At 41.7% G+C, this 21,165-nt stretch overlaps 1 protein-coding gene across 5 annotated transcripts in view; it reads left to right on the plus strand.

The window, feature by feature from the left end:
* Positions 1-21,165, plus strand: part of mctp1a (multiple C2 domains, transmembrane 1a) — a 559,392-nt gene that overhangs the window by 172,008 nt on the left and 366,219 nt on the right. For all 5 annotated transcript variants that reach the window (XM_072281200.1, XM_072281201.1, XM_072281204.1 and 2 more), the window contains exons 7-8: positions 1,086-1,124; positions 5,434-5,598. In XM_072281200.1, coding sequence (XP_072137301.1) covers positions 1,086-1,124; positions 5,434-5,598 — 204 coding nt within the window. The remainder of the gene's footprint in view (positions 1-1,085; positions 1,125-5,433; positions 5,599-21,165) is intronic.

Genomic DNA, 21,165 nt, shown 5'->3' on the forward strand with positions numbered 1-21,165 from the left:
AGTGACAGAGGCTTGCAAGAAATTCAATTCCTATATGGCAGAAAACTATGTATATTCATAGAAACGTAGAAAACCTACAGCACAGTACAGGCCCTTTGGCCCACAAAGCTGTGCCGAGCATGTCCTTACCTTAGAAATTCCCTAGGGTTACCCATAGCCCTCTATTTTTCTAAGCTCCATGTACCTGTCCAGGAGTCTCTAAAAAGACCCTATCGTATTCACCTCCACCACCATCGCTGGCTGCCCATTCCACGCATCCGCCACTCTCTGGGTAAAAAAACTTACCCCTGCCCTGACATCTCCTCTGTACCTACTTCCAAGCACCTTAAAACTTTGTCCTTTCATGATAGCCACTTCAGCCCTGGGGAAAGGCCTCTAACTATCCACACAATCAATGACTCTCATCATCTTATACACCTCTATCAGGCCACCTATCATCCTCTGCCGCTCCAAGGAGAAAAGGCAGAGCTCACTCAACCTGTTCTCATAAGGCATGTTCCCCAATCCAGGCAACATCCTTGTAAATCTCCTCTGCATCCTTCAGCCATGCAGCCTCCATCCAAAGTGGGGTGATTGTTATGTCAGGTTAAACTACAGGATTTGCTCAACTGCAAAGCATAAATTACATGTGCAGAGGCTACACCAGGAGTTCAAAACATGAATGGATTATTTATATTTTAGTATCAGCTTTTAATTTTCAAGTGTTTATGAGCTGTTATTATTTCTGATTAGGCTCTGTTTTTCAGCATGGTTAAGAGGCAGTTTCCCAGTTGAAAACTGATGTATTAGGAATGCATAGTACTTGGTGATTAAATTCTGGAATTTAAAAACGAATAAACCAAAACTGTAAATTCCTTGAAAATGCACAATTCAGTTGTTGTGTTTAGGGTAGACCTCTGATTTAAATAAGTGCCTTTCATTTAAATTTACTTATTAAACTTCTTTATAATTGCAAGGCTGAATAAGCTCTCCACAATTCTCTCTGTTTTCTTCAGAGACAATGCTGGTTCCCATATAATTATCAATAGATTTATCATATTCAATATATTGCCTACTGGTGTTTAAACATTTTGTCCTCTCCACAGAAAATGTACTTGAGAAGAAACTGGATACCTTCCTGCAAGGTAATGGATAATTTGAAGACAGTTTGTGCTGGTAATGACAGGCACCTTGTGTATAGCCTGAGGGTGCTTCACAAATAAAATCTGACACTAATCCTCACAAAGGTATGCACTCAGTGGCCACTTTATTAGGTACACCTGTTCATTAATACAAATATTCAATCAGCCAATCATGTGGCAGCAACTCAATGCATAAAAACATGCAGACATAGTCAAGAGGTTCAGCTGTTGTTCGGACCAGACGTCAGATTGGGGAAGCAATGTGATCCGAGTGACCTTGAATACTTCAGAAACTGCTGACCTCCTCGGAATTTCACATATAACAGGGTCTAGATTTTACAGAGAATGGTGCAAGAAACAGAAAAAAACACCCAATGAGTGGTAGTTCTGTGGGGTGAAAACACCTTGTTAATGAGAGAGGTCAGGGGAGAATGGCCAGACTGGTTCAAGCTGACAGGAAGGCGACTGTAACTCAAATAACCACACGTTACAACAGTGGTGTGCAGAAGAGCATCTCTGAACGCACAACACATTGAATCTTAAAGTGGATGGGCTACAGCAGCAGAAAACAACAAACATACAGGAGGTACCTAATAATGTGCCACTGAGTTTATAGCTTGAGGGTGCTTTACAAGTAAAATCTGACACTAAACCTCATAATATGTTGTCTTGTGTACGTTGGGGAATGCCCAAGTTAGTGCAATCTTTCATTGATTGTATTACGGTTATTATTCTATTATGGATTTATTGAGAATTCCTGCAAAAAATGAATTTCAGGGTTGTATATGGTGACATATATGCACTTTGATAATAAATTCACTTTGACTTTGATATAATGTAAGTGGGCAAACTAGGTCAAGTACTGTTGGAAGAACTGAGGTTTATGTTCAAGCAGGAAGAAGATGTGGAGAAACAGCTTTCACTTTCCCATGCTCTGTTTGCTGTTCAAAGCTGGAGTAACAATAAATAAATCAGATCCGATTCCTTCCTCTGCTACCCTTGACCTTTCCCACCCACCTGGGCTCACCTATCACCTTCCAGCTATCCTCCTTCCCCTCCCCCCAGCCTTTTTATTCTGGCGTCTTCCCCCTTTCTTTCCAGTCCTGATGAGGGGTCTCAGCTGAAATGTCGGCACTTTATTCCTCTCCATAGGTGCTGCCTGACCTGTCAAACTCCTCCAGCGTTGTGTATGTGTTGCTCTAGATAAAAATGCCTGCTGCTCTCAGTATCCAGGGTTAGAGATTTCCACTTTTCAGGCTCGCTGAGCTGAGATATGCTATGCCTGATGCATTTCTCTTTTCCACAACATCACCCATGTGAGGAACAGTCCCACTGGGAAAGTGAGGAGCCTGAGATACTGGATGAATGCAGCTTCTGTATTCATGCTGAAAGACTCATTTGGCTTCAGTGCAGGATTCCCAAAAGCCCGGTATTTGTGGAGAGCTGTTAAGCCCCTCACTTACTTACTGCCTGTTGCACCACTGATGTTTAAGTTAGCAATGGAGGTCCTGCATCTGTGTCTCTGAGGCACACAACCCTCCAAACCATGACAAGGATGTGGTGCTCTTGGAGGTTCAAGCCCTTTGTCCTCCTTACACAACGAGCCTGAGTCGTGCATGCATTTATCGATGGAAGTCTCTGTAAGTTCCTTGGTCAATCTTCCATCATTCAAGCATGTGTTTAGTACCAGTACTGTCCAGCAGCTGAAACAGTTGTGTTTATACTGTAGTGTGATACTTTAATACCCTTGTCCTGGGGCAGTTTCCACTGAAATGGCTGTGCACTCGGATGCAGCGGTCTCTCTGGGTCCAAACAGAAGTGCAATTTTTCACTTTTTATATCTTTTCCTGGTCACACTGCTGCATACTGAGAATTAAGTACTACAGGTCTACTCCACTAGCAAGGTGGCCGGTAGCGGTGGAGCTGGACTTGTTTCACCTGCTTCAGCCACCCAGGTGGTGCGTGAGCCAACAAATGGTGGAAATGTTTGGCTTGGACGTGACCCTGTTGGACATTGGTAATGCCGAATACTGCGAGCCCAATTCACTGGTTCATCGGTGAGACTGATGGCGGGGGAGTTGCGTGACCTTGGTTGTTGTACAGATGAGACCACTATGCCTCAGAGGTGCCTGTGGCGTTCACCAGTGAAAGAGACGCTAGAGCTGGTTGTGAGCAGCTGGATTCTGCACTAGGTTGGGGGATGGCCCTCCAGTGCTCACTCAGAAGGAATAGCCTCTGACAGCAAGTCTGGCTCCTTGTCGTCACATGTGGCTTAGCTACTAAGCCTGGTGGAACTGACAGGAGAAGGGGAAAGGGTAGGTTACTGAAAACCAGATGCTTTGGGCAGATAGGGCTCATCAGCCAAGTTTGGCAGCTTAGCTAGGAGAAAGAAATGTCAAAGCTGCTTTGCTGCTGTACCTACTCATGGGGAAGGCCTTGGGAATAAAGTCCTTTACTTATTTACTGCCTGTTATGCAGTTGATGTTTAGTAGAGTAATGGAGGTCCTCCATCTGTGTCACTGAAGCACGCAAGCCTCCAAACCATGACAAGTTATGGTGCTTTTGGAAGTTCGGATCTAGGATTCAATGCTGACTGGCAACTCCTGTGATGCCACTGGTGCCAAACGTTTGGTTCAGCAGCTGCGTGGAGAGGCGGAGCTTGCCACATGGACAACAGCTTGACCTCCATATCGTACTGGCCAGGCTTGCATATCAACTGTCCGTAGACAGCTCAGGTGCAAGGTCCATGGCCAACCCTGTCCGACAGAGGGCCTCAGTGTCTGGAGTCCCAGTTAACCAGAGAACTTGGTGAGACACACAAAGGAGAACCAGGCTATTCAGATCTATGATTATGAAACACTGTTTAATATTAATACCAGCTTTTACACTCCTGATTTTCCAGTCAACTTCCTTATATTCTACCACTCACCCATTGACGAGGGGAAATCAAAACTGAGTAATTCTAATTCACCAATTAAGCAGCATGTCTTTGGGATGTGGGACGAAAATGGTGCATCAAGGTAAAACACATGGACACCCTCTGTCTCATACACACACTCACTTGCACACTCTCATACACAATGTCTTTCACTCACACACACACACACACTTGCGCACTCTCATACACTCTCTTACTCACACACACACCCTCTTCGTCTCTCACACACACCCCCTTCGTCTCTCACACACACTCACTGTCAGATGCATGCACACACTGACTCTCACTCACACACATTGACTGTCACTGGCACACCTACACACATTCCTACACACACGCAAACTTACCACAAACAGCACCGCAGGTCAGAATTGAACCCAGATTTGCAGAGCTGGCTGTATCCTGCTGTGCTGGAGGCTGGCCCCTCCCGCTGGTGCTGCCCTCTGGTGTTCAGTGCCGGGAAGACAAACTGGATTGTGTTTGTCTGCGGCTGCACTTGTGCAATATGGGGAACCGCTACAGGCTTATTCTGCGGAAACATGGCTCCAGGTCAAAATCCAAGCACAACCAATCTACAGGCCATGACACTCGGGAACTGGGGCTATATTATTATTTTTTTTAATATTATTTTTGTAACTATATGCTTTGTTATAGTTATGCGTGTTGTGTTCTGTGTATGACTGTTGGGTCTGTGTTTTGCACCTCGGTCCCAGAGGAACACTGTTTCATATGGCTGTATTCATGTGTTGGGTTGAATGACAATTAAACTTGAACTTGAGAGTCCAAAGATCAAAAGTTCAAAGTTCAGAGAATATTTATTCCTTAAATATGTATACCTTATACAACCTTGACATTTGTCGTCTTGCAGGAAACCACAAAACAAAGAAACAGAACAGTCTGCAGTGGAGAATTTCTGTGCCAATGTCATATTAATATTTAACTTGGAGAGGAATTTGTAATTGATGAGAGTGTTATGATTATTTGGAATCGTAATAATTGTGAATTATTACAATTCATTACCTGACCAGTGGTGTAGTGGCATCAGCACCGAACTTTGAGGTGAGTGGTCCTGGGTTCGAATCCAGCTAGCTCCTTGCACGCTTTCCATCTGTGCTGGGTTGAGCATCGAGCTAGCAACTCGGCCTCGTAAAAAAAACAAGTGCTAAAGATGTGGCATGGGTTGCTGCCCGATGAGCCACAAGGCACAGAGAGGAACAACAAATTATAATCCAGGAATTATAATAGTTCCTATTATTCCTGATATTATTATTAAGAATCATTATTACTCCTAACCACCCCATCAGCAATCAATACTCATATTCATTATTCTTTATTCATTCTAACTATTTTCCTGCTCCTGTTGGGTCCTGTCAGGTACAGAACGCACGCCTTCTGGAGGCACACAAGAAGGACCAGCTGTGGAGAGGCGTTGTCAGTGTCACTCTCGTCGAAGGAAGAGACTTAAAACCCATGGATCCCAATGGCCTCAGTGACCCATATGTGAAGTTCAAAATGGGCTGTCAGAAATACAAGAGTAAGGTAATTTACAATTCACATCACGACTTGAAGTCTTTTATAACTTTAGAAATTAATTGTCTAGCTGTTCATTTCATTTCATTTCAGTTATGTTAGTGGGCCAAGTGTATGGAGATAAAAGAATTTTAGCACAAGTATCTTATCAGTGGCTATGCTGGCTTTCCTGTGGCAAGATACATGGACAGCACACAGACAGAGGAAAGATGAATGGGAGTTGTATCAGGCACAAGGAGTCCCTTTCATTTGCTCATCATTGTGACTTATATGTATATCGCATCATGTCTGGAACTAAATCATGGAAGCAACTGCCTAACCTTCCCCAGAAGGAATCAGAATCTGATTTATTATCACTGACTTAGATTATGTTAAATTTGTTGTTTTGCAGCAGCAGTACAGTGCAAAGACATAAACTACTATAAGTTATAAAATAAATTGTGTAAAAGTAAGGAATAACAATGTGGTGCTCATTGATTCATGGACACAGCTCAGAAGTCTGAGAGCTAAGAAGAACCTGTTCCTGAATCATTCACTGTGGAAGACACTAGCAGTATGGTGGAAGTTCCAGGTGTCAGGGGTTATGAAGTGTGTTTTTTTTTGCGTATCGCACCAGACAGTCAGCCATTCTTGTCTGGCGCGTGGTGTCAGGATTGGTCTCCTTTCAGATTAACCGGGTCACAATATGAACCTTCCTGACTTGACCCTTTTTTTTATGAGGCTGAGTGGCTAGCTCGACGCTCAACCCGGCACAGATGGAGCCTTTTCTGATTGGCTGCCAGTGACTAGTGGTGTTCCACAGGGGTCTGTGCTGGGACCGATTCTTTTTACATTATATGTTAATGATTTGGATGATGGAATCCGTGGCTTTTCTGCAAAGTTTGCAGACGATATGAAGATAGGTGCAGGGGCAGGTAGCTTTGAGGAAGTAAAGAGGCGACAGAAGGACTTAGACAGATTAGGAGAATGAGCAAAGAAATGGCAGATGGAATACAGTGTCGGGAAGTGTATGTTGATGCACTTTGGTAGAAAAATGAAAAGGTTTGCATGTTTCTAAATGGAAAGAAAATACAAAAAACTGAGATGCAAAGGGATTTGGGAGTCCTTGTGCAGGATTCCCTGAAGGTTAATTTGCAGATTGAGACTGTGGTGAGGAAGTCAAATGCAATGTTAGCATTCATTTCAAGAGGACTAGAATATAAAAATAAGGGTGTAATGTTGAGGCTTTATAAAGCACTGGTGAAGCCTCATTTGGAATATTTTGTGCAGTTTTGGCCCCTTATCTTAGAAAGGATGTGCTGAAACTGGAGAGAGTTCAAAGGTGGTTCATGAAAATGATTCCAGGATTGAATTGCTTGTCATATGAAGAGCATTTGATGGCCTGTATTCACTGGAATTCCAAACACTGAGGGATGACCACATTGAAACCAATCAAATGGTGAAAGGTCTTAATAGGGTGGATGTGGAGAGGATGTTTCCTATGCTGGAAGAATCTAAGATCAGAGGACACAGCCTCAGAATAGAGTAGCATCCTTTTAGAACGGAGATGAAAAAGAATTTCTTTGGCCAGAGGGTGGTGAAATGGCAAAGCAGACTCGATGGGCCAAATGCCTAATTCTGCTCCTATATGTTATGGTCTTACAATCTTATTAAGTGGGCCAACAGGCTTCTGTGCCTCCACCACAATGATAGGAAGAGGGCATGTTCTGGATGGTGAGAATTGTAGCTAATGGATGCTGCTTTTTTGAGCTACTGCTTCTTGAAGATGTTGTTGATGGTGGGGAGGTTTGTGCCTGTAATGGAACAGCCAAAGTCCACAACCCTTGGCACCTTCTTTTGATCTTGTGCTTTGGAGGGTCCATACCAGGTGGTGATGCAACCAGTCCGACTGCTCTTCACTGTTCATCACAAGTAATTAGTGATCATCTCTGGAGATGTACAGAATCTCCTCGTACTCCTATGAAGTGGAGCTATTGGAGAGCAGTGGTTCAAGCAGGCTGCTTACCACAATGCTTTCAAAGGCTTTTAGGAAGGGGCAATAAATGTGTTGGATGTCCTTTGGTTAGACTGTTTAATTGTTATATTCGTTGTAGGGGATTTGTAGCCCATTCTTTAGTTAGAGCCTTCAGCAGTTTGGACATCGAGGGAGAGAGGAAGAAGAGAGCCATCCGCAGTACCACTGATGTGGCAGAGAGGGCCTCAAGATGGCTGTGGCTCAAAGGAGGGGAGCCATGGAGTCATAAGTGGCTCGCCATCTGGACACAAGCTGGGGTCTGATCAGCCTCGGCTGGGTCACCTGGAGGAGGTTGTATGATGTTGAAAGACCTGAAACACCCGATGATTCCAGGAACATCACTAAAGATGTGTCCAGAAGCATCAATAGATGTATGTACACAGTATTTTAACAATTAATCATCTGCTTGTATGCACGTGACAGCTTACGCTTCCTTTAATCCTGTATGTACAGTGGCATGAAAAAGTTTGGGCACACTTGGTCAAAATTTCTGTTACTGTGAATAGTTAAGTGAGTAGAAGATGAACTGATCTCCAAAAGTCATAAAGTTAAAGATAACACATTCATATCTTTCTACTGATTTGATGGCATTCTTTACCAATAGAGCCATGATACCCCCTCTGCCTACTTTCATATCCCTCTGATACAACGTGTAACCTTGGACATTCAGCTCCCAACTACAACTGTCCTTCAGCCACAATTTAGTGATGGCCACAACATCATACCTGACAATCTGTAATAGCGCAACAAGATCATCCACCTTATTTCTCATACTCCGTGCATTGAGATATAACACTTTGAGTACTGTATTTCCTACCTTTTTTGATTCTGCATCCCTAATGCACTGATACTCCCCCTGCTGGCTGCAGTTTTGTCCCATCATCTGCCTGCCCTTTCTGACTGTCTGACCGCACTCTATCTTTGCTTTTTTACCATCCACTCTATCCTGAGTCCCTTCACTCTGTTTCCCATTCCCCTGACAAATTAGTTCAAACCCTACCCACAGCTCTAACAAACCTGCCTACAAGAATGTTGCTCCCCGCTGGGTTCAGGTGCAACCTGCCACTTTTGTACATGTCATACCTCCCCCAGAAGAGATCCCAATGATCCAAGAACCTGAAGCCCTGCTCCCTGCACCAGTTTCTCAGCCACGCGTTAATTTGCGAAATTATCCTGTTTCTACCCTCACTGGCGCATGGCACAGGTAGCAGCCTAGAAATTACTACCTGGGAAGTCCTGCTTCTCAGCTTTCTGCCTAGCTCTCAAAATTCTCTTTTCAGGACCTCCTTGCTTTCCCTTCCTACGTCATTGATACCAATATGTACCACGAAATCTGGCTGCACCTCCTCCCCTCCAAAATGCTATGGATGTGATCCGAGACATCCCTGACCCTGGCACCTGGGAAGCAGCCATACTATCTAGGTATCCTGTTCATGTCCACAGAATCTCCTGTCTCATTAGTCCGTGAGCCAGTAGGCTTGGTCGGTACCATCTGAGGGGGATAATGCTCATAGTGAATTTTGGCAAGGTATACATCTCCACAGTTAGAAAGTATGTGATGGCATTGCACCAGTGGTAACTTTATGTGTGCCATCATGCATTTTATAACACTACCCTAAAATAAGCATTTCTGAAAAGTGGCCAATATAAAGTACAACATATATATTCAACCTAGTGGTATTTTGTCATCAGTGATCCCTCAGCATTGAAATTTGTCACAATGATAGCTGAGTTCAAGCACTTTTCATCAAATGTTATTATAAAATTCTACATTGAAAACTATGTAATTGGTGGCACTTGCAGTACAGTGCCTAATTTCAGTAGAGTGAATCATTTCATTTTTAGAAAAATATTTGTCTGTTGTTTATTTTGGAAAAGTCGTTAAAAACCCTAGGACACATATAATCACATGGATTTGTAGAGAACTTATTCAAGAATTCAACTAAGTATCACTTTTTGTATATATTCCATATTAACATCAGTACAGCAGAAAATGTTACCCCCCCCCACCCCCAAAAGGTAAAAAACCTCATTTGGAGAGATTTCTGGAGTTTCATCAGTCATGATATTTTCTGTATTGTTGTATCAAATCAAAACTATCTTAAGCTTTTGTCATAGCATATAGAATTACCGTACAATAATTTTTTAGATTATGAAGACACATAGTCCTTTTTTATTGTCATTTAGTAATGCATGCATTAAGAAATGATACATTATTTTCTCCGGTGTGATATCACAAAACACAGGCCAGACCAAGACTGAAAAAACTGACAAAACCACATAATTATAACATATAGTTACAACAGTGCAACAATATCATAACTTGATGACAAGTCCATGAGCACAGTAAAAAGTTCAAAGTCTCTCAAATGTCCTACATCTCACACAGACGGGAGAAGGAAGAAAAACTCTCCCTGCCATGCCGACCACAATCCGACTCTGAGTCACCTGAAAACTTCGAACTCTGATCAGCTCTTCGACACCAAGTACTGAGCGCCATCTCTGTCCGAACGATTCGACCTCCTTCTCGGTCGCCAAAAGCAGGCAAGGCCGGGGATTTTGAGGCCTACCCTCCGAAATATTCCCGACCACACAGTAACGACAGCAGCGAACAGGCGTTTCAGAAATTTCTCCAGATGTTCCTCTGTGCTTTCACATCCATTCTCCATCAAATCGGAATTGTCCACGGCCCCTATTTAACAGATACAATATCATTTTTCACCGGAGGGCTGCACACATGCAGGCGCGCCGCCATCTTCTCCTGCTGCCTATAATTCAAATGTGGGATTCCACACGGCCATAACCTAGGCCCCATTTGGTTGTAAAATGAATATATTTAAAAGACTGCTTTCCATACTTTGTTTTCCATACTTTCAGAACCTATTTATAATCATAATAATGTTCCAAGTATTCCAAGTCTTCCACATCTTCATCTGAACTTTCCACACTCTCTGAGGTGGATGCCTGGTTTTCACAGTCTGCCAGTCTACACATGTCAGTACACCTGAGGCCATTTGCAACACACATACATCTCAGGAGTGAACATTTTTTTGGACAGTTACAGGCCAGTAGATCCAGGACGGCATCAGGTGCTGGCTGGTCTTCCATCCAGTGCACCACCAACTGTTCAGCTTCCTCTTCTCTCTCCATCTTCAATCCTCTGCCAACAGGGCTTGGCACGTGTGGGTCCTTATCCAAACATCTTCTCCATATAACAGCCTGGTAGTTGGCTCGCTGTGCATTTTTTTGTTAAACAGTCCTTGCATGGTGGGAGTTGATGACTTTTGATTTTGCCTTTTTCGGCACAGAAAAGGTGATACCTGAGCTCATTGACCTTGGTGGTCTATGCTTTTGGGGCATACAGGAGACATGTAAATGCTTCCAGTTTGTCCATCAGTTCTGGGAAGAGGTCTCATTCCTGACCCAACTCTAAGAATGTGTCCTGAGTTTCCCTGTTGATGGTCAGAAGTTTTAGGGCACTTGTCTTCCCTTTGCCTGCAAAAGCACTTACAGTGTCACATCCTGTATATCTGTGCAACCCGATGAGAGCCCTACAAACCTCTATGCCAACAGTGGCAGCAACATTCCTGATGTCTACAAGCCTTGTACGGGTTCTAGTGCCACAGTTCTGGAACAATGGGTCCTCAATCTTGTCACAAAATGCTAAAGACATGATAAAGACATCTGTGTCTTCTGAGCAGATCACTACAGATTGGTATCCCTCTCTTGTGGCATGGGCAGCATGGAGAAGTAGGCAGCCATCTGCTTCTTCTTGTTGACACTGGAGAGCTGACACCTCCTCACTGTCTTGAGATGTGATCCTGTAACATTTGTCATTCACAGTTGCGTATAGAATCTTCTCCTGTAGCTGATGGCACACAGATGGTGAGGCTCCTCCACTGCCTCACCATCTGTGTGCCTGTGATACCTTGCAACTCATGACCAGTCACTTCACCCTGTAGAGATCGTTCACTATTCTTGATAGAGTTCTCCTTGTATGTGTTGAACACAACATCTATTAGATTAGATTATGAGGACACGCAGTCCTCTTTTATTGTCATTTAGTAATGCATGCATTAAGAAATGATACAATATTCCTCTGGTGTGATATCACAGAAACACAGTACAGACCAAGACTGAAAAACTGACAAAAACCACATAATTATAACATATAGTTACAACAGTGCAAGCAATACTGTAACTTGATGAAGAACAGGCCGTGAGCACGGTAAAAAAGTTCAAAGTCTCTTGAAAGTCCCACGTCTCACGCAGACGGGAGAAGGAGGAAAACTTTCCCCGCCATGCCCGACCACAGTCCGACTCTGAGTCATCCAAAAATCTCGAGCTCCAACCAGCCCTCCAACACTGAGCACCATCTCTGCCGAACGCTTTGACCCCAGCCCCAGTCGCCAGCAGCAGGCAAGGCCGAGGATTTTGGGGCTTTCCCTCCGGTGATTCTCAATTGCACAGTAGCAGCGGCAGCGAACCGGGCATTTCAGAAGTTACTCCAGATGTTCCTCCATGCTCTCAAGGCTGTCTCCATCAAATCAGAATTGTGCACGGCCCCTATTTGACAAATACGATATCATTTCACCGGAGAGGTTACGCGCGCTGCGTCGCGCTGCCATCTTCTCCTCCCTCAGTATTCTGCTACTCTGACTGCCTTCCCTCACAGCCGTACCCAGAATTGTTGTGGCAACATTTCTGAAAGTAACTTGATCACCTTTCACTCTTTGGACCAAGTTCATTCTATTAACCACTGCAGCAGAGCTTCCTGGGAGTTACTCTTCTACTGCTACATTTTTCTGCAAGGTTGTGGCTAAAGTAGCTTTATTTGTTTTCTCCGCAATCATTCTGGCGTGGACAGGGCTCAGGGCAATGGTCCAAGGGGATGAGAAAGGATGTCCTCCATACGTAGACTGCACCCTTGTGCCATCACTATGATGCGTCCAAACAAAGATCTGTCTGCTTTCAAGATGACCGCCCTCCCCTTTGATTTCACTTCTCTCTTCTTAAACATATTACTGAATGTTTTCAGCTTGTTGGTTTTCATTAGGTCATGGAATTTCTTTGCTGCTGGGTCTTCCTCTAGTCTCTCATCCTTGAAGGTTGCATAACATTCCTCACCAATCTCATATGCCTTCATCAGGTCGGAGGCAATGTCCTTGGGGGCTCCTTGTGCCGTAGAGATGCTAATGAGGTCCTGCTTCTCTGCAAATGGGTTGACCCATTCATGTATGAGGCTAACCACTGCTGAAACTGCTTCCTCATCTTTCTGGACTCTTGGCCGCTGTAGCTCCGCATGACAAAGCTCTGATTTGTTGCCTTGCACCATCTCCCTTAACTGTCCCAGGAATGCACTGCGGTGCTTAGCTGTTGTGTAGTAACGCTTGATAGGTCCAGCATTCAGGCTGAACCGTGATGTGCCTCCAAGAGCCTGTGTGTCTTTGTTCACTGTGGCTTCAATAGCCTGGTCCACAGGGATCTGCCCAAAGGTGTTGTTACTTGACAGCTGCACTGAGAATTGGCCTGTCTTGAAGGCCTCATACACAGAATGATTCTTCTCTGGGAGGTTCGTCATCTGAGCAAATTAAGGGGACAGGTGCCTGGCATAATTCATCTTATAGGCAAAGCACCATGGGGTCATGGTTCTTATAGCATGGAGGTGCAACTCCCAGTCCCCCTCACACAAAGCTACCACTGCTGCAATGCTATCACATATTTTCTAGCACTAGAGGTGTATACCTTGCCAAAAATCACTATAAGAATTATTCCCCCCAGATGGTACTGGTGGCCTAAATTTGGGGTCCTGGCTCATGAACTATGTGCTCTGACTATTGAGTTCCCTATCACTACCACTTCCCTCTTCTCCCTCCTTCCCTTCTATGTCAGGTGTAAACATCTGGCTCCACCAATTATGCACTTAAATAAAAACCACTTGGTGCCTGGTAGGGGGTGAACCTGATTAGGGCAATGGCGACTTCCTACTGACTGGCCAGGTACTTGTTCAGTAGGAAGAGGGCCTCCATGGGATTTGTACTGTTAATGATTGTTTAAATGAGTGAACATTCTATGTTCAAGCAATCAACATGAATGCTGAATGCTGTTGATTTATCATCAGCAATTATTGCATTGATAATGAGAAAGTAATGTGCACAAATAGCTGCATATTCTGACTATTATGGCATCTTCTCAGCTCAAGCTTGGTGGAATTATATTGATTGTAAATTGCGTTAATTGTTAAGTATATAATTGTGGTTTTCCCATGCTTTCACTTCAGTGTTTACCAAAGAAAATGAAAGTTCACTGAAACTTTAATTGGAATTAAAACTATATTGTGATAGATGGTTGTAATATTGATGTCACTTAGCAACAGTCAAATAAGTTCATTTTGCTTCATTGTGGCAGAACATCATTTTTAAATTATTTTAGATAATTTGATTTTTATTGATTTAGAATTCACAATATATAAAATTGGTTTCATGGGAGCAAACAACATATTTATGACAGTGTGCCATTTATTTGGCAAAATTATAAAGTAGATGCGCCTAAGTCAATAACATATTACTGCTTTAGTTCATCAAGCACCAATGTTAAATTCATCAGATGAAAAATGAAAAGGTCTCCTAAGTTTTCCCTTTCCGATATTTTTATTAGTTTCTACATAGAAGAATACAGAGTACAAGAAAATATATAAAAGGTCAAAAAAGATTTTAAAAACTACCTATTATATCTATTCATAATAGCAATCTCCTTACCCAGTATTCATGTAAATTAATCAATAGTTATATTGAAATATACTAATTTATTTCAAAAAAAACAGTCTAACCCCTACCAAGACCGAAGCTTTTTATTAAGGAGAAAAAAAGGTAAAATACCTTCTCAAATAATAAAAATTATTAATAGCCAACATCTGAATTTAAAGAACGAGTTGAAGGTTTTGAAAGTTTTGACGAAATTCAGTTATTTATTCAGAAAAGGTCCCCACAATGTTTGAAAGTCTTGACGAGATTCAGAAATTGAACGACGAATCTTCTCTAAATCTAAGCATGACATAACATCGCATAACCATTGAGCATGAGTAGGAGGAAAAACATCTTTCCATTTAAACAAAAGCACCCTCCTAGCTTTAAGAGAGCTAAGGGCCAAAATATGTAAATCAGATGTCTTCAGCTTGATATCTGTCCAGCAACAATATCAAATATGGCGGTGAGGATTAGGCTTAAAATTGACTTTGAAAAGTAGAGAAAAAGTTTGAAAAACATCCTTCCAATATTTTTCAAGACTCGGACAAGTCCAAAACATATGAATTAATGAAGCTTCTCCATTATTACATCTGTCACAGTAGGGAGATATATCTGAATAAAAACGAGAAAGCTTATCTTTAGTCATATGGATTCTATGTACCACCTTAAATTGTATGAGGGAATGGCGATCACATAGCGATGAAGTAGATTAGGTTAGATTAGATTAGATTCAATTTTATTGTCATTGTGCCGAGTACAGATACAAAGCCAATGAAATGCAGTTAGCATCTGACCAGAAATACAAAGAATAGTGTTATTTACAAAATAATTGCGAATAAAAGCACAAAACATTTGTGTGCTACAGTACAATATGGGTGTATTAACCAATATGAAAAGTATTAACCAGTTTAAAAGTTTCAATCCAAGTTTCAATCCAAGATATTGATGTTTGTAAATCTTGTTCCCAGAGATTCTTAATTTTGTGTAAAGGAACATTTCTCGTCTCTAGTAACATACCATAAATATTAGATATTGAACCATTATGAAAAGGTGTCACATTAAAAATTGCATCTAGTAAGTTCTTATCTGAGTTTATAGGAAATGTGCATAATTGAGATCTTAGAAAGTCTCTAATTTGTAGATATCTAAAAAAAGTGAGTTTTGGGTAAACTATATTTAGCTGACAATTGCTCAAATGAAAAAAGATTTCCTCCAACAAACAGATCCCAAAAACATTTAATACCCAACCTGTCCCATTCTTTAAAAACTAAATCAGTCATGGAGGGTTAAAAAAAAAATGAGAATAAGTGGGACTTAAAAGGGGAAATCTCAATAAACCAAAATGTTTTCCAAATTGTATCCAGATCCTCAGAGTATGTTTAACTATTAAATTATCAGTTAGTTTACTTACAAATAAGGTAAGTAAGGATCCAAGAAGAGAAATAATAGAAAATTTATTAACAGAGTTAGCTCCTAAAGAAACCCATACCAGACAGTTTACACGATTAATATAATATAGCCAAAACGTAAGACATTGTATATTAACTGCCCAGTAATAATAATTAGGTAAGGCTAAACCTCCAGACTCTTTAGATTTTTGAAGATGAATAAGTTTTTGTTCCATTATTGCCAAGTATATATATTGAATTATAATACTGCAGTTTTTATTGATCAATGAGTGTGGAAATATACATAACATTTATTTATACATAAAAATGCCATAAAAAGTGTCAATAACAAGGACGTGGAAACCATAGAAAGGGTGCAGAGGAGATTTACAAGGATGTTGCCTGGATTGGGGAGCATGCCTTATGAGAATAGGTTAAGTGAACTCGGCCTTCTCTCCTTGGAGCAACGGAGGATGAGAGGTGACCTGATAGAGGTGTATAAGATGATGAGAGGCATTGATCATGTGGATAGTCAGAGGTTTTTTCCCAGGGCTGAAATGGTTGCCACAAGAGGACACAGGTTTAAGGTGCTGAGGAGTAGGTACAGAGGAGATGTCAGGGGTAAGTTTATTACTCAGAGAGTGGTGAGTGTGTGGAATGGGCTGCCGGCAACAGTGGTGGGGGTGGATACGATAGGGTCCTTTAAGGGACTTTTGGATAGGTACATGGAGCTTAGAAAAATAGAGGGCTATGGGTAACCATGGTAATTTCTAAAATAGGGACATGTTCGGCACAACTTTCTAAGCACTATGTTCAGAATACTCTATATTTCTTTATTTAAATTTGATGTTAAAATGTATCAACTTTTTAAAAATCTCCAACTCCAGAGATATGAACACATTGCTGACCAACAAGAAAAAACAGAATTTCTAGATTAAGACTAATAATTATAGACCATTAGACACAGGAGCAGAATTAGGCTGTTCAGCCGATTGAGTCTCCTCTACCATTCCAACAGGGCTGATTTATTATCCCTTTCAACCCCATTCTCTTGCCTTCTCCCTGCCCTGTATGTACACTTTGATCCCCTGATAATCAAGAACCTTTCAATCTCTTCCTTAAACATACCCAATGAATTGGCCAACACAGTTGTCTATGGCAATGAAATCTACAGATTCACCACCCTCTTGCTAAAGAAATTCCTTTTCTTCTCTGTTCTAAATGGACACCCCTCAATTCTGAGGTTGTTTTCTCTGGTCCTAAACTCTAGGAAACATCCTCTCCATACCCACTCTATCCAGACCCTTCAATATTCGATAGGTTTCAATGAGATCCCCCCCCCCCATTATTCTAAACTCCAGCGAGTACAGGTCCAGAGCTATCAAACGCTCCTCATATGGTAACCTGCTTGGATCATTCTCATGAATCTCCTTTTGACTCTGTCCAATATAAACTAATCTTTTCTTAAATAAGAGGCCCCAAACCGCTCACAATACTCCAAGTACGGTGTGACCAGTGCTTTATAAAGCCTCAACATTACATCCTTGTTCTTATATTCTAGTCACTTTTGTATTATATTGACTGACACTTATAGCTAAACTAATTTGAACAATGGGTAGGAGTCACTTGAATTGAAGAGATAACATAATTGACATCTGAGGAATTTAAAAAATAATGATTAGCATGACCAATCATTAATGTTTTGTTTTCTATTGTAGCTTCAATTACATGTCATAGTAATTTTTAAAATGATGATCTTGTGCCTTTGCATTGCACTGGTGATTCCAATTTCTTAATTGGATCGAAAAATTAGTTGAAGATTATGTGATGATACACCAGGTGGTGACAGCGAATGTAAAAAGTGAACAGGAAGGTGTAGAGCCTCATCAATGTCTGTCACACTGTCATTTGGTTTATATTGTAAACTTTCTCCACAAAGCTTGAAATGGAGGTGTTTTGTTCACTCACAGATAACTACTGATGAGACCCAAAGTCAGGGGCTAGACAATGCCAGCACATGAAATAAACCTTTATTCAGTAAAACCACAGAGCTACAAAAATCTTAAAACTCAACAGTACATTCCAAAGCATGATTATTTATATAAGAACATGCGAGAGGCTGGTAAGAACAACGATCAATCAGTGAAAGTCAGCCTGAGACTAGTTGTCATTCGATCGGTAAGCATTGGTTATTTTAGCTTGCCATAATGGGAGGTCTTTATTCATGGGCTGCACAGAGTCATTTTGGGCTCTAAATTTGCTATTTCATGCAACAATTGGTAATTTATATAGTGAGGAGTGAATAGAATTAAATTTGAATTGACTTTATTTCTTACATCCTTCACATACATGAGAAGTAAAAATCTTTGCGTTATGTCTCCATCTAAATGTGCAATGTGCAATCATAGTAATCTATAATAACTTATAATAAATAGAACAGTCAATGTAACATAGAAATACACTCAGATCAGCGTGAGTTAATCAGTCTGATGTCCTGGTGGAAGAAGCTGTCCTATTGGTCCTGGTTTTTGTGTTGCAGTACCATTTCCTGGATGGTAGCAGCTTGAATAGATTGTGGTTGGGGTGACTTGGCTCCCCAATGATCCTACGGGCCCTTTTTTCACACCTGTCTTTATAAATGTCCTGAATCGTGGGAAGTTCACAACTACAGATGCACTGAGCTGTCCACGCCACTCTCTGCAGAGTCCTGTGATTAAGGGAGGTACTGTTTCCATACCAGGCAGTGAAGATTTGGAAGATGGATTGTATCAGATCACTAAGTCATGTGACAAAAAGACCCAAGTTTTTAATCGAAATCATTCTTGTTGAACATTTGTGTTTACTTTTCCTATTTCCTAATTTAGGTACTTTGGTCCACAATGACTTGTGCCAAACATGATGCCAAATTAAACTAAACTTCTTCTGCCTGCACATATTCCATGTCTCACTGTGAGTGGTTGTTCATTATGTCCAACGATGACAGGAAACCTGTGCGGGAGAGTTCATGTCCCTCTGTGGGTGGTTGTCCGTAGTGGCTGATGATAACGGGAAACCTGTGTGGAAGAATTTTTGAAGTAGCAACGCCATTGCACTCTCTCAACCTCAGAAGTCCGGGTCCAGTGTTATGAGTAGCCACCACAAACTGGAATCTTCCTCGTTGCTCTGAATAAACATGATGTCTTTGGTGCTTTGTCATGCCCCTCACTCTCCATGAAGTGTTGCAGAACTCCATGAGCCAGTTCTCATCAGGACATCAGAGTTGGAGAGGGTCACCCAACTTTAAATTCCTCGGTGTTATCATTTCAGAGGACCTGTCCTGGGCCCAGCACGTAAGTGCAATTACGAAGAAAGCACGGTAGTGCCTTAGAGGTTTGCAAAGATTTGGCATGACATTTAAAACTTTGATGAACTTCTGTAGATGTGTGGTGGAGAGTATATTGACTGACTGTATCACAGCCTGGTACAGACACACCAACGCCGTTGAACAGAAAATCCAACAAAAAGTAATGGATACTGCCCAGTCCATCACGGGTAAAGCCCTCCTAACCATTGAGCACATCTACATGAAACATTGTTGCAGGAAAGCAGCATCCATCATCAGGGCCCCCTACGACCTGGGTCATGCTCTCTTCTCACTGCAGCCATCAGAAAGAAGGTAGAGGAACCTCAGACCCACATCAGCAGGTTCAGGAACAGTTATTACCCCTCACCCATCAGGTTCTTGACCAGACAGAGAACTTCACTCAACTTCATTTGCCTCATCACTGAACTCTTCCCACAACTAACAGGAATTCTGCAGATGCTGGAAATTCAAGCAACACACATCAAAGTTGCTGGTGAACGCAGCGAGCCAGGCAGCATCTCTAGGAAGAGGTACAGTCGATGTTTCAGGCCGAGACCCTTCGTCCTGACGAGCCTGAAACGTCGACTGTACCTCTTCCTAGAGATGCTGCCTGGCCTGCTGCGTTCGCCAGCAACTTTGATGTGTGTTGTTCTCACAACTGATGGACTCACTTTCAAGTACTCTACAATTCATGTTCTTGATATTTATTTATTTTTTATTATTATTTCTTTGTTATTTGCACAGTTTGTTGTTTTTTACACACTAGTTGTCCGCCCTGTTATGTGTGGTCTTTCATTGACTCTATTATGTTTATTGGATTTACTGTGTATGTCTGCAAGAAAATGAATCTCAGGCTTGTATACGGTGACAATACGTATTTTGCTAATAAGTTTACTTTGAACTTTGAACATCAATGTAATGCACCTCTCCCACATAGCCCTCCATTTTTCTATCATCCAGGTTCTAATCTCAAGGTTTCTTAAATATCCTTAATGTATCTGTCTCCACCACCACACCTAGCAGTGCATTTTTAGTTTTCTAGAAACACTTCTAATGTAAAAAAAAATGCAGTACTCTGCAAAAGTCTTAGACGCATATGTAAATCTAGGACATCTAAAACTTTCGCATCATACTGTAGTAACTTTATTGCACTGTACTGCTATGGCAAAAAAAAATTCATGATGTCTGTGAATAATGATAAACCTGATTCTGAAATGGGTCTCTATTATGGATTGAGAGTGGGAAGGAGGCAGAGAGAAGGGTGTCATGGTTCGAAAAAGGGGATGGGAGAGGGGAAGGAGCGGGAAGCATCAGAGAGACATTCTGTAATGATTGATAAACCAATTGTTGGAATCAAATGACCTTGCTTAGTATCTCAGGGCTGGGTGTGTCTGCACCCACATCACCTCCTGCCCTGGCATTCCTCCTCACACCCTTTCTGTGGAGCTCCACCCTCACCATTCCCAAATCCTTCGCTCCCGATAGATTTACAAATTTGCTCTCCGCTCCACAGTGACAAATATAATACTGTACAGAAGCCTTGGGCATCATAGCTATATATATGTGACTAAGACTTTGCACAGTACTGTATAACCAATAAAAACATAGTTTTTCTTCTCTTATTTAAACTCAGCTATTCAGAAATGTTAGACTGTGCACTCTGGTTAGAAAGCTTATTTTTTGTGACAATCCCTTTCAACAACTGTGTTTGGTTAGCAATCAAGAAATATTTTCAATGTAACCTTTAAAAATATGTTTAAAAATGCTGCTGTATAATGTGCAAATCAGATTGAGTTGAAGCCTCAGAGAGGAAAATCAGTTCCCAAAACTTCCCCAACTTTTCTTTCCCTCATTGTCAACTGTACCCAATGGACCACAGGACATTACAACACAGTATGGGCCTTTCATTCCACAATTTTATACTGACCTTTTAACCTACTCCAGGATCAATATAACCCTTCCCTCTTTTCTAGCATAAGACTATAAGACATAGGAGCAGAATTAGGCCATTCAGCCCATCGAGTCTGCTCTGCCACTCCATCATGGCTGATTGCAGATCCCACTCGACCCCATACACCTACCTTC

This window comes from Mobula birostris, chromosome 17 (assembly GCF_030028105.1).
Source record: "Mobula birostris isolate sMobBir1 chromosome 17, sMobBir1.hap1, whole genome shotgun sequence".
Taxonomy (NCBI): Eukaryota; Metazoa; Chordata; class Chondrichthyes; order Myliobatiformes; family Myliobatidae; genus Mobula; species Mobula birostris.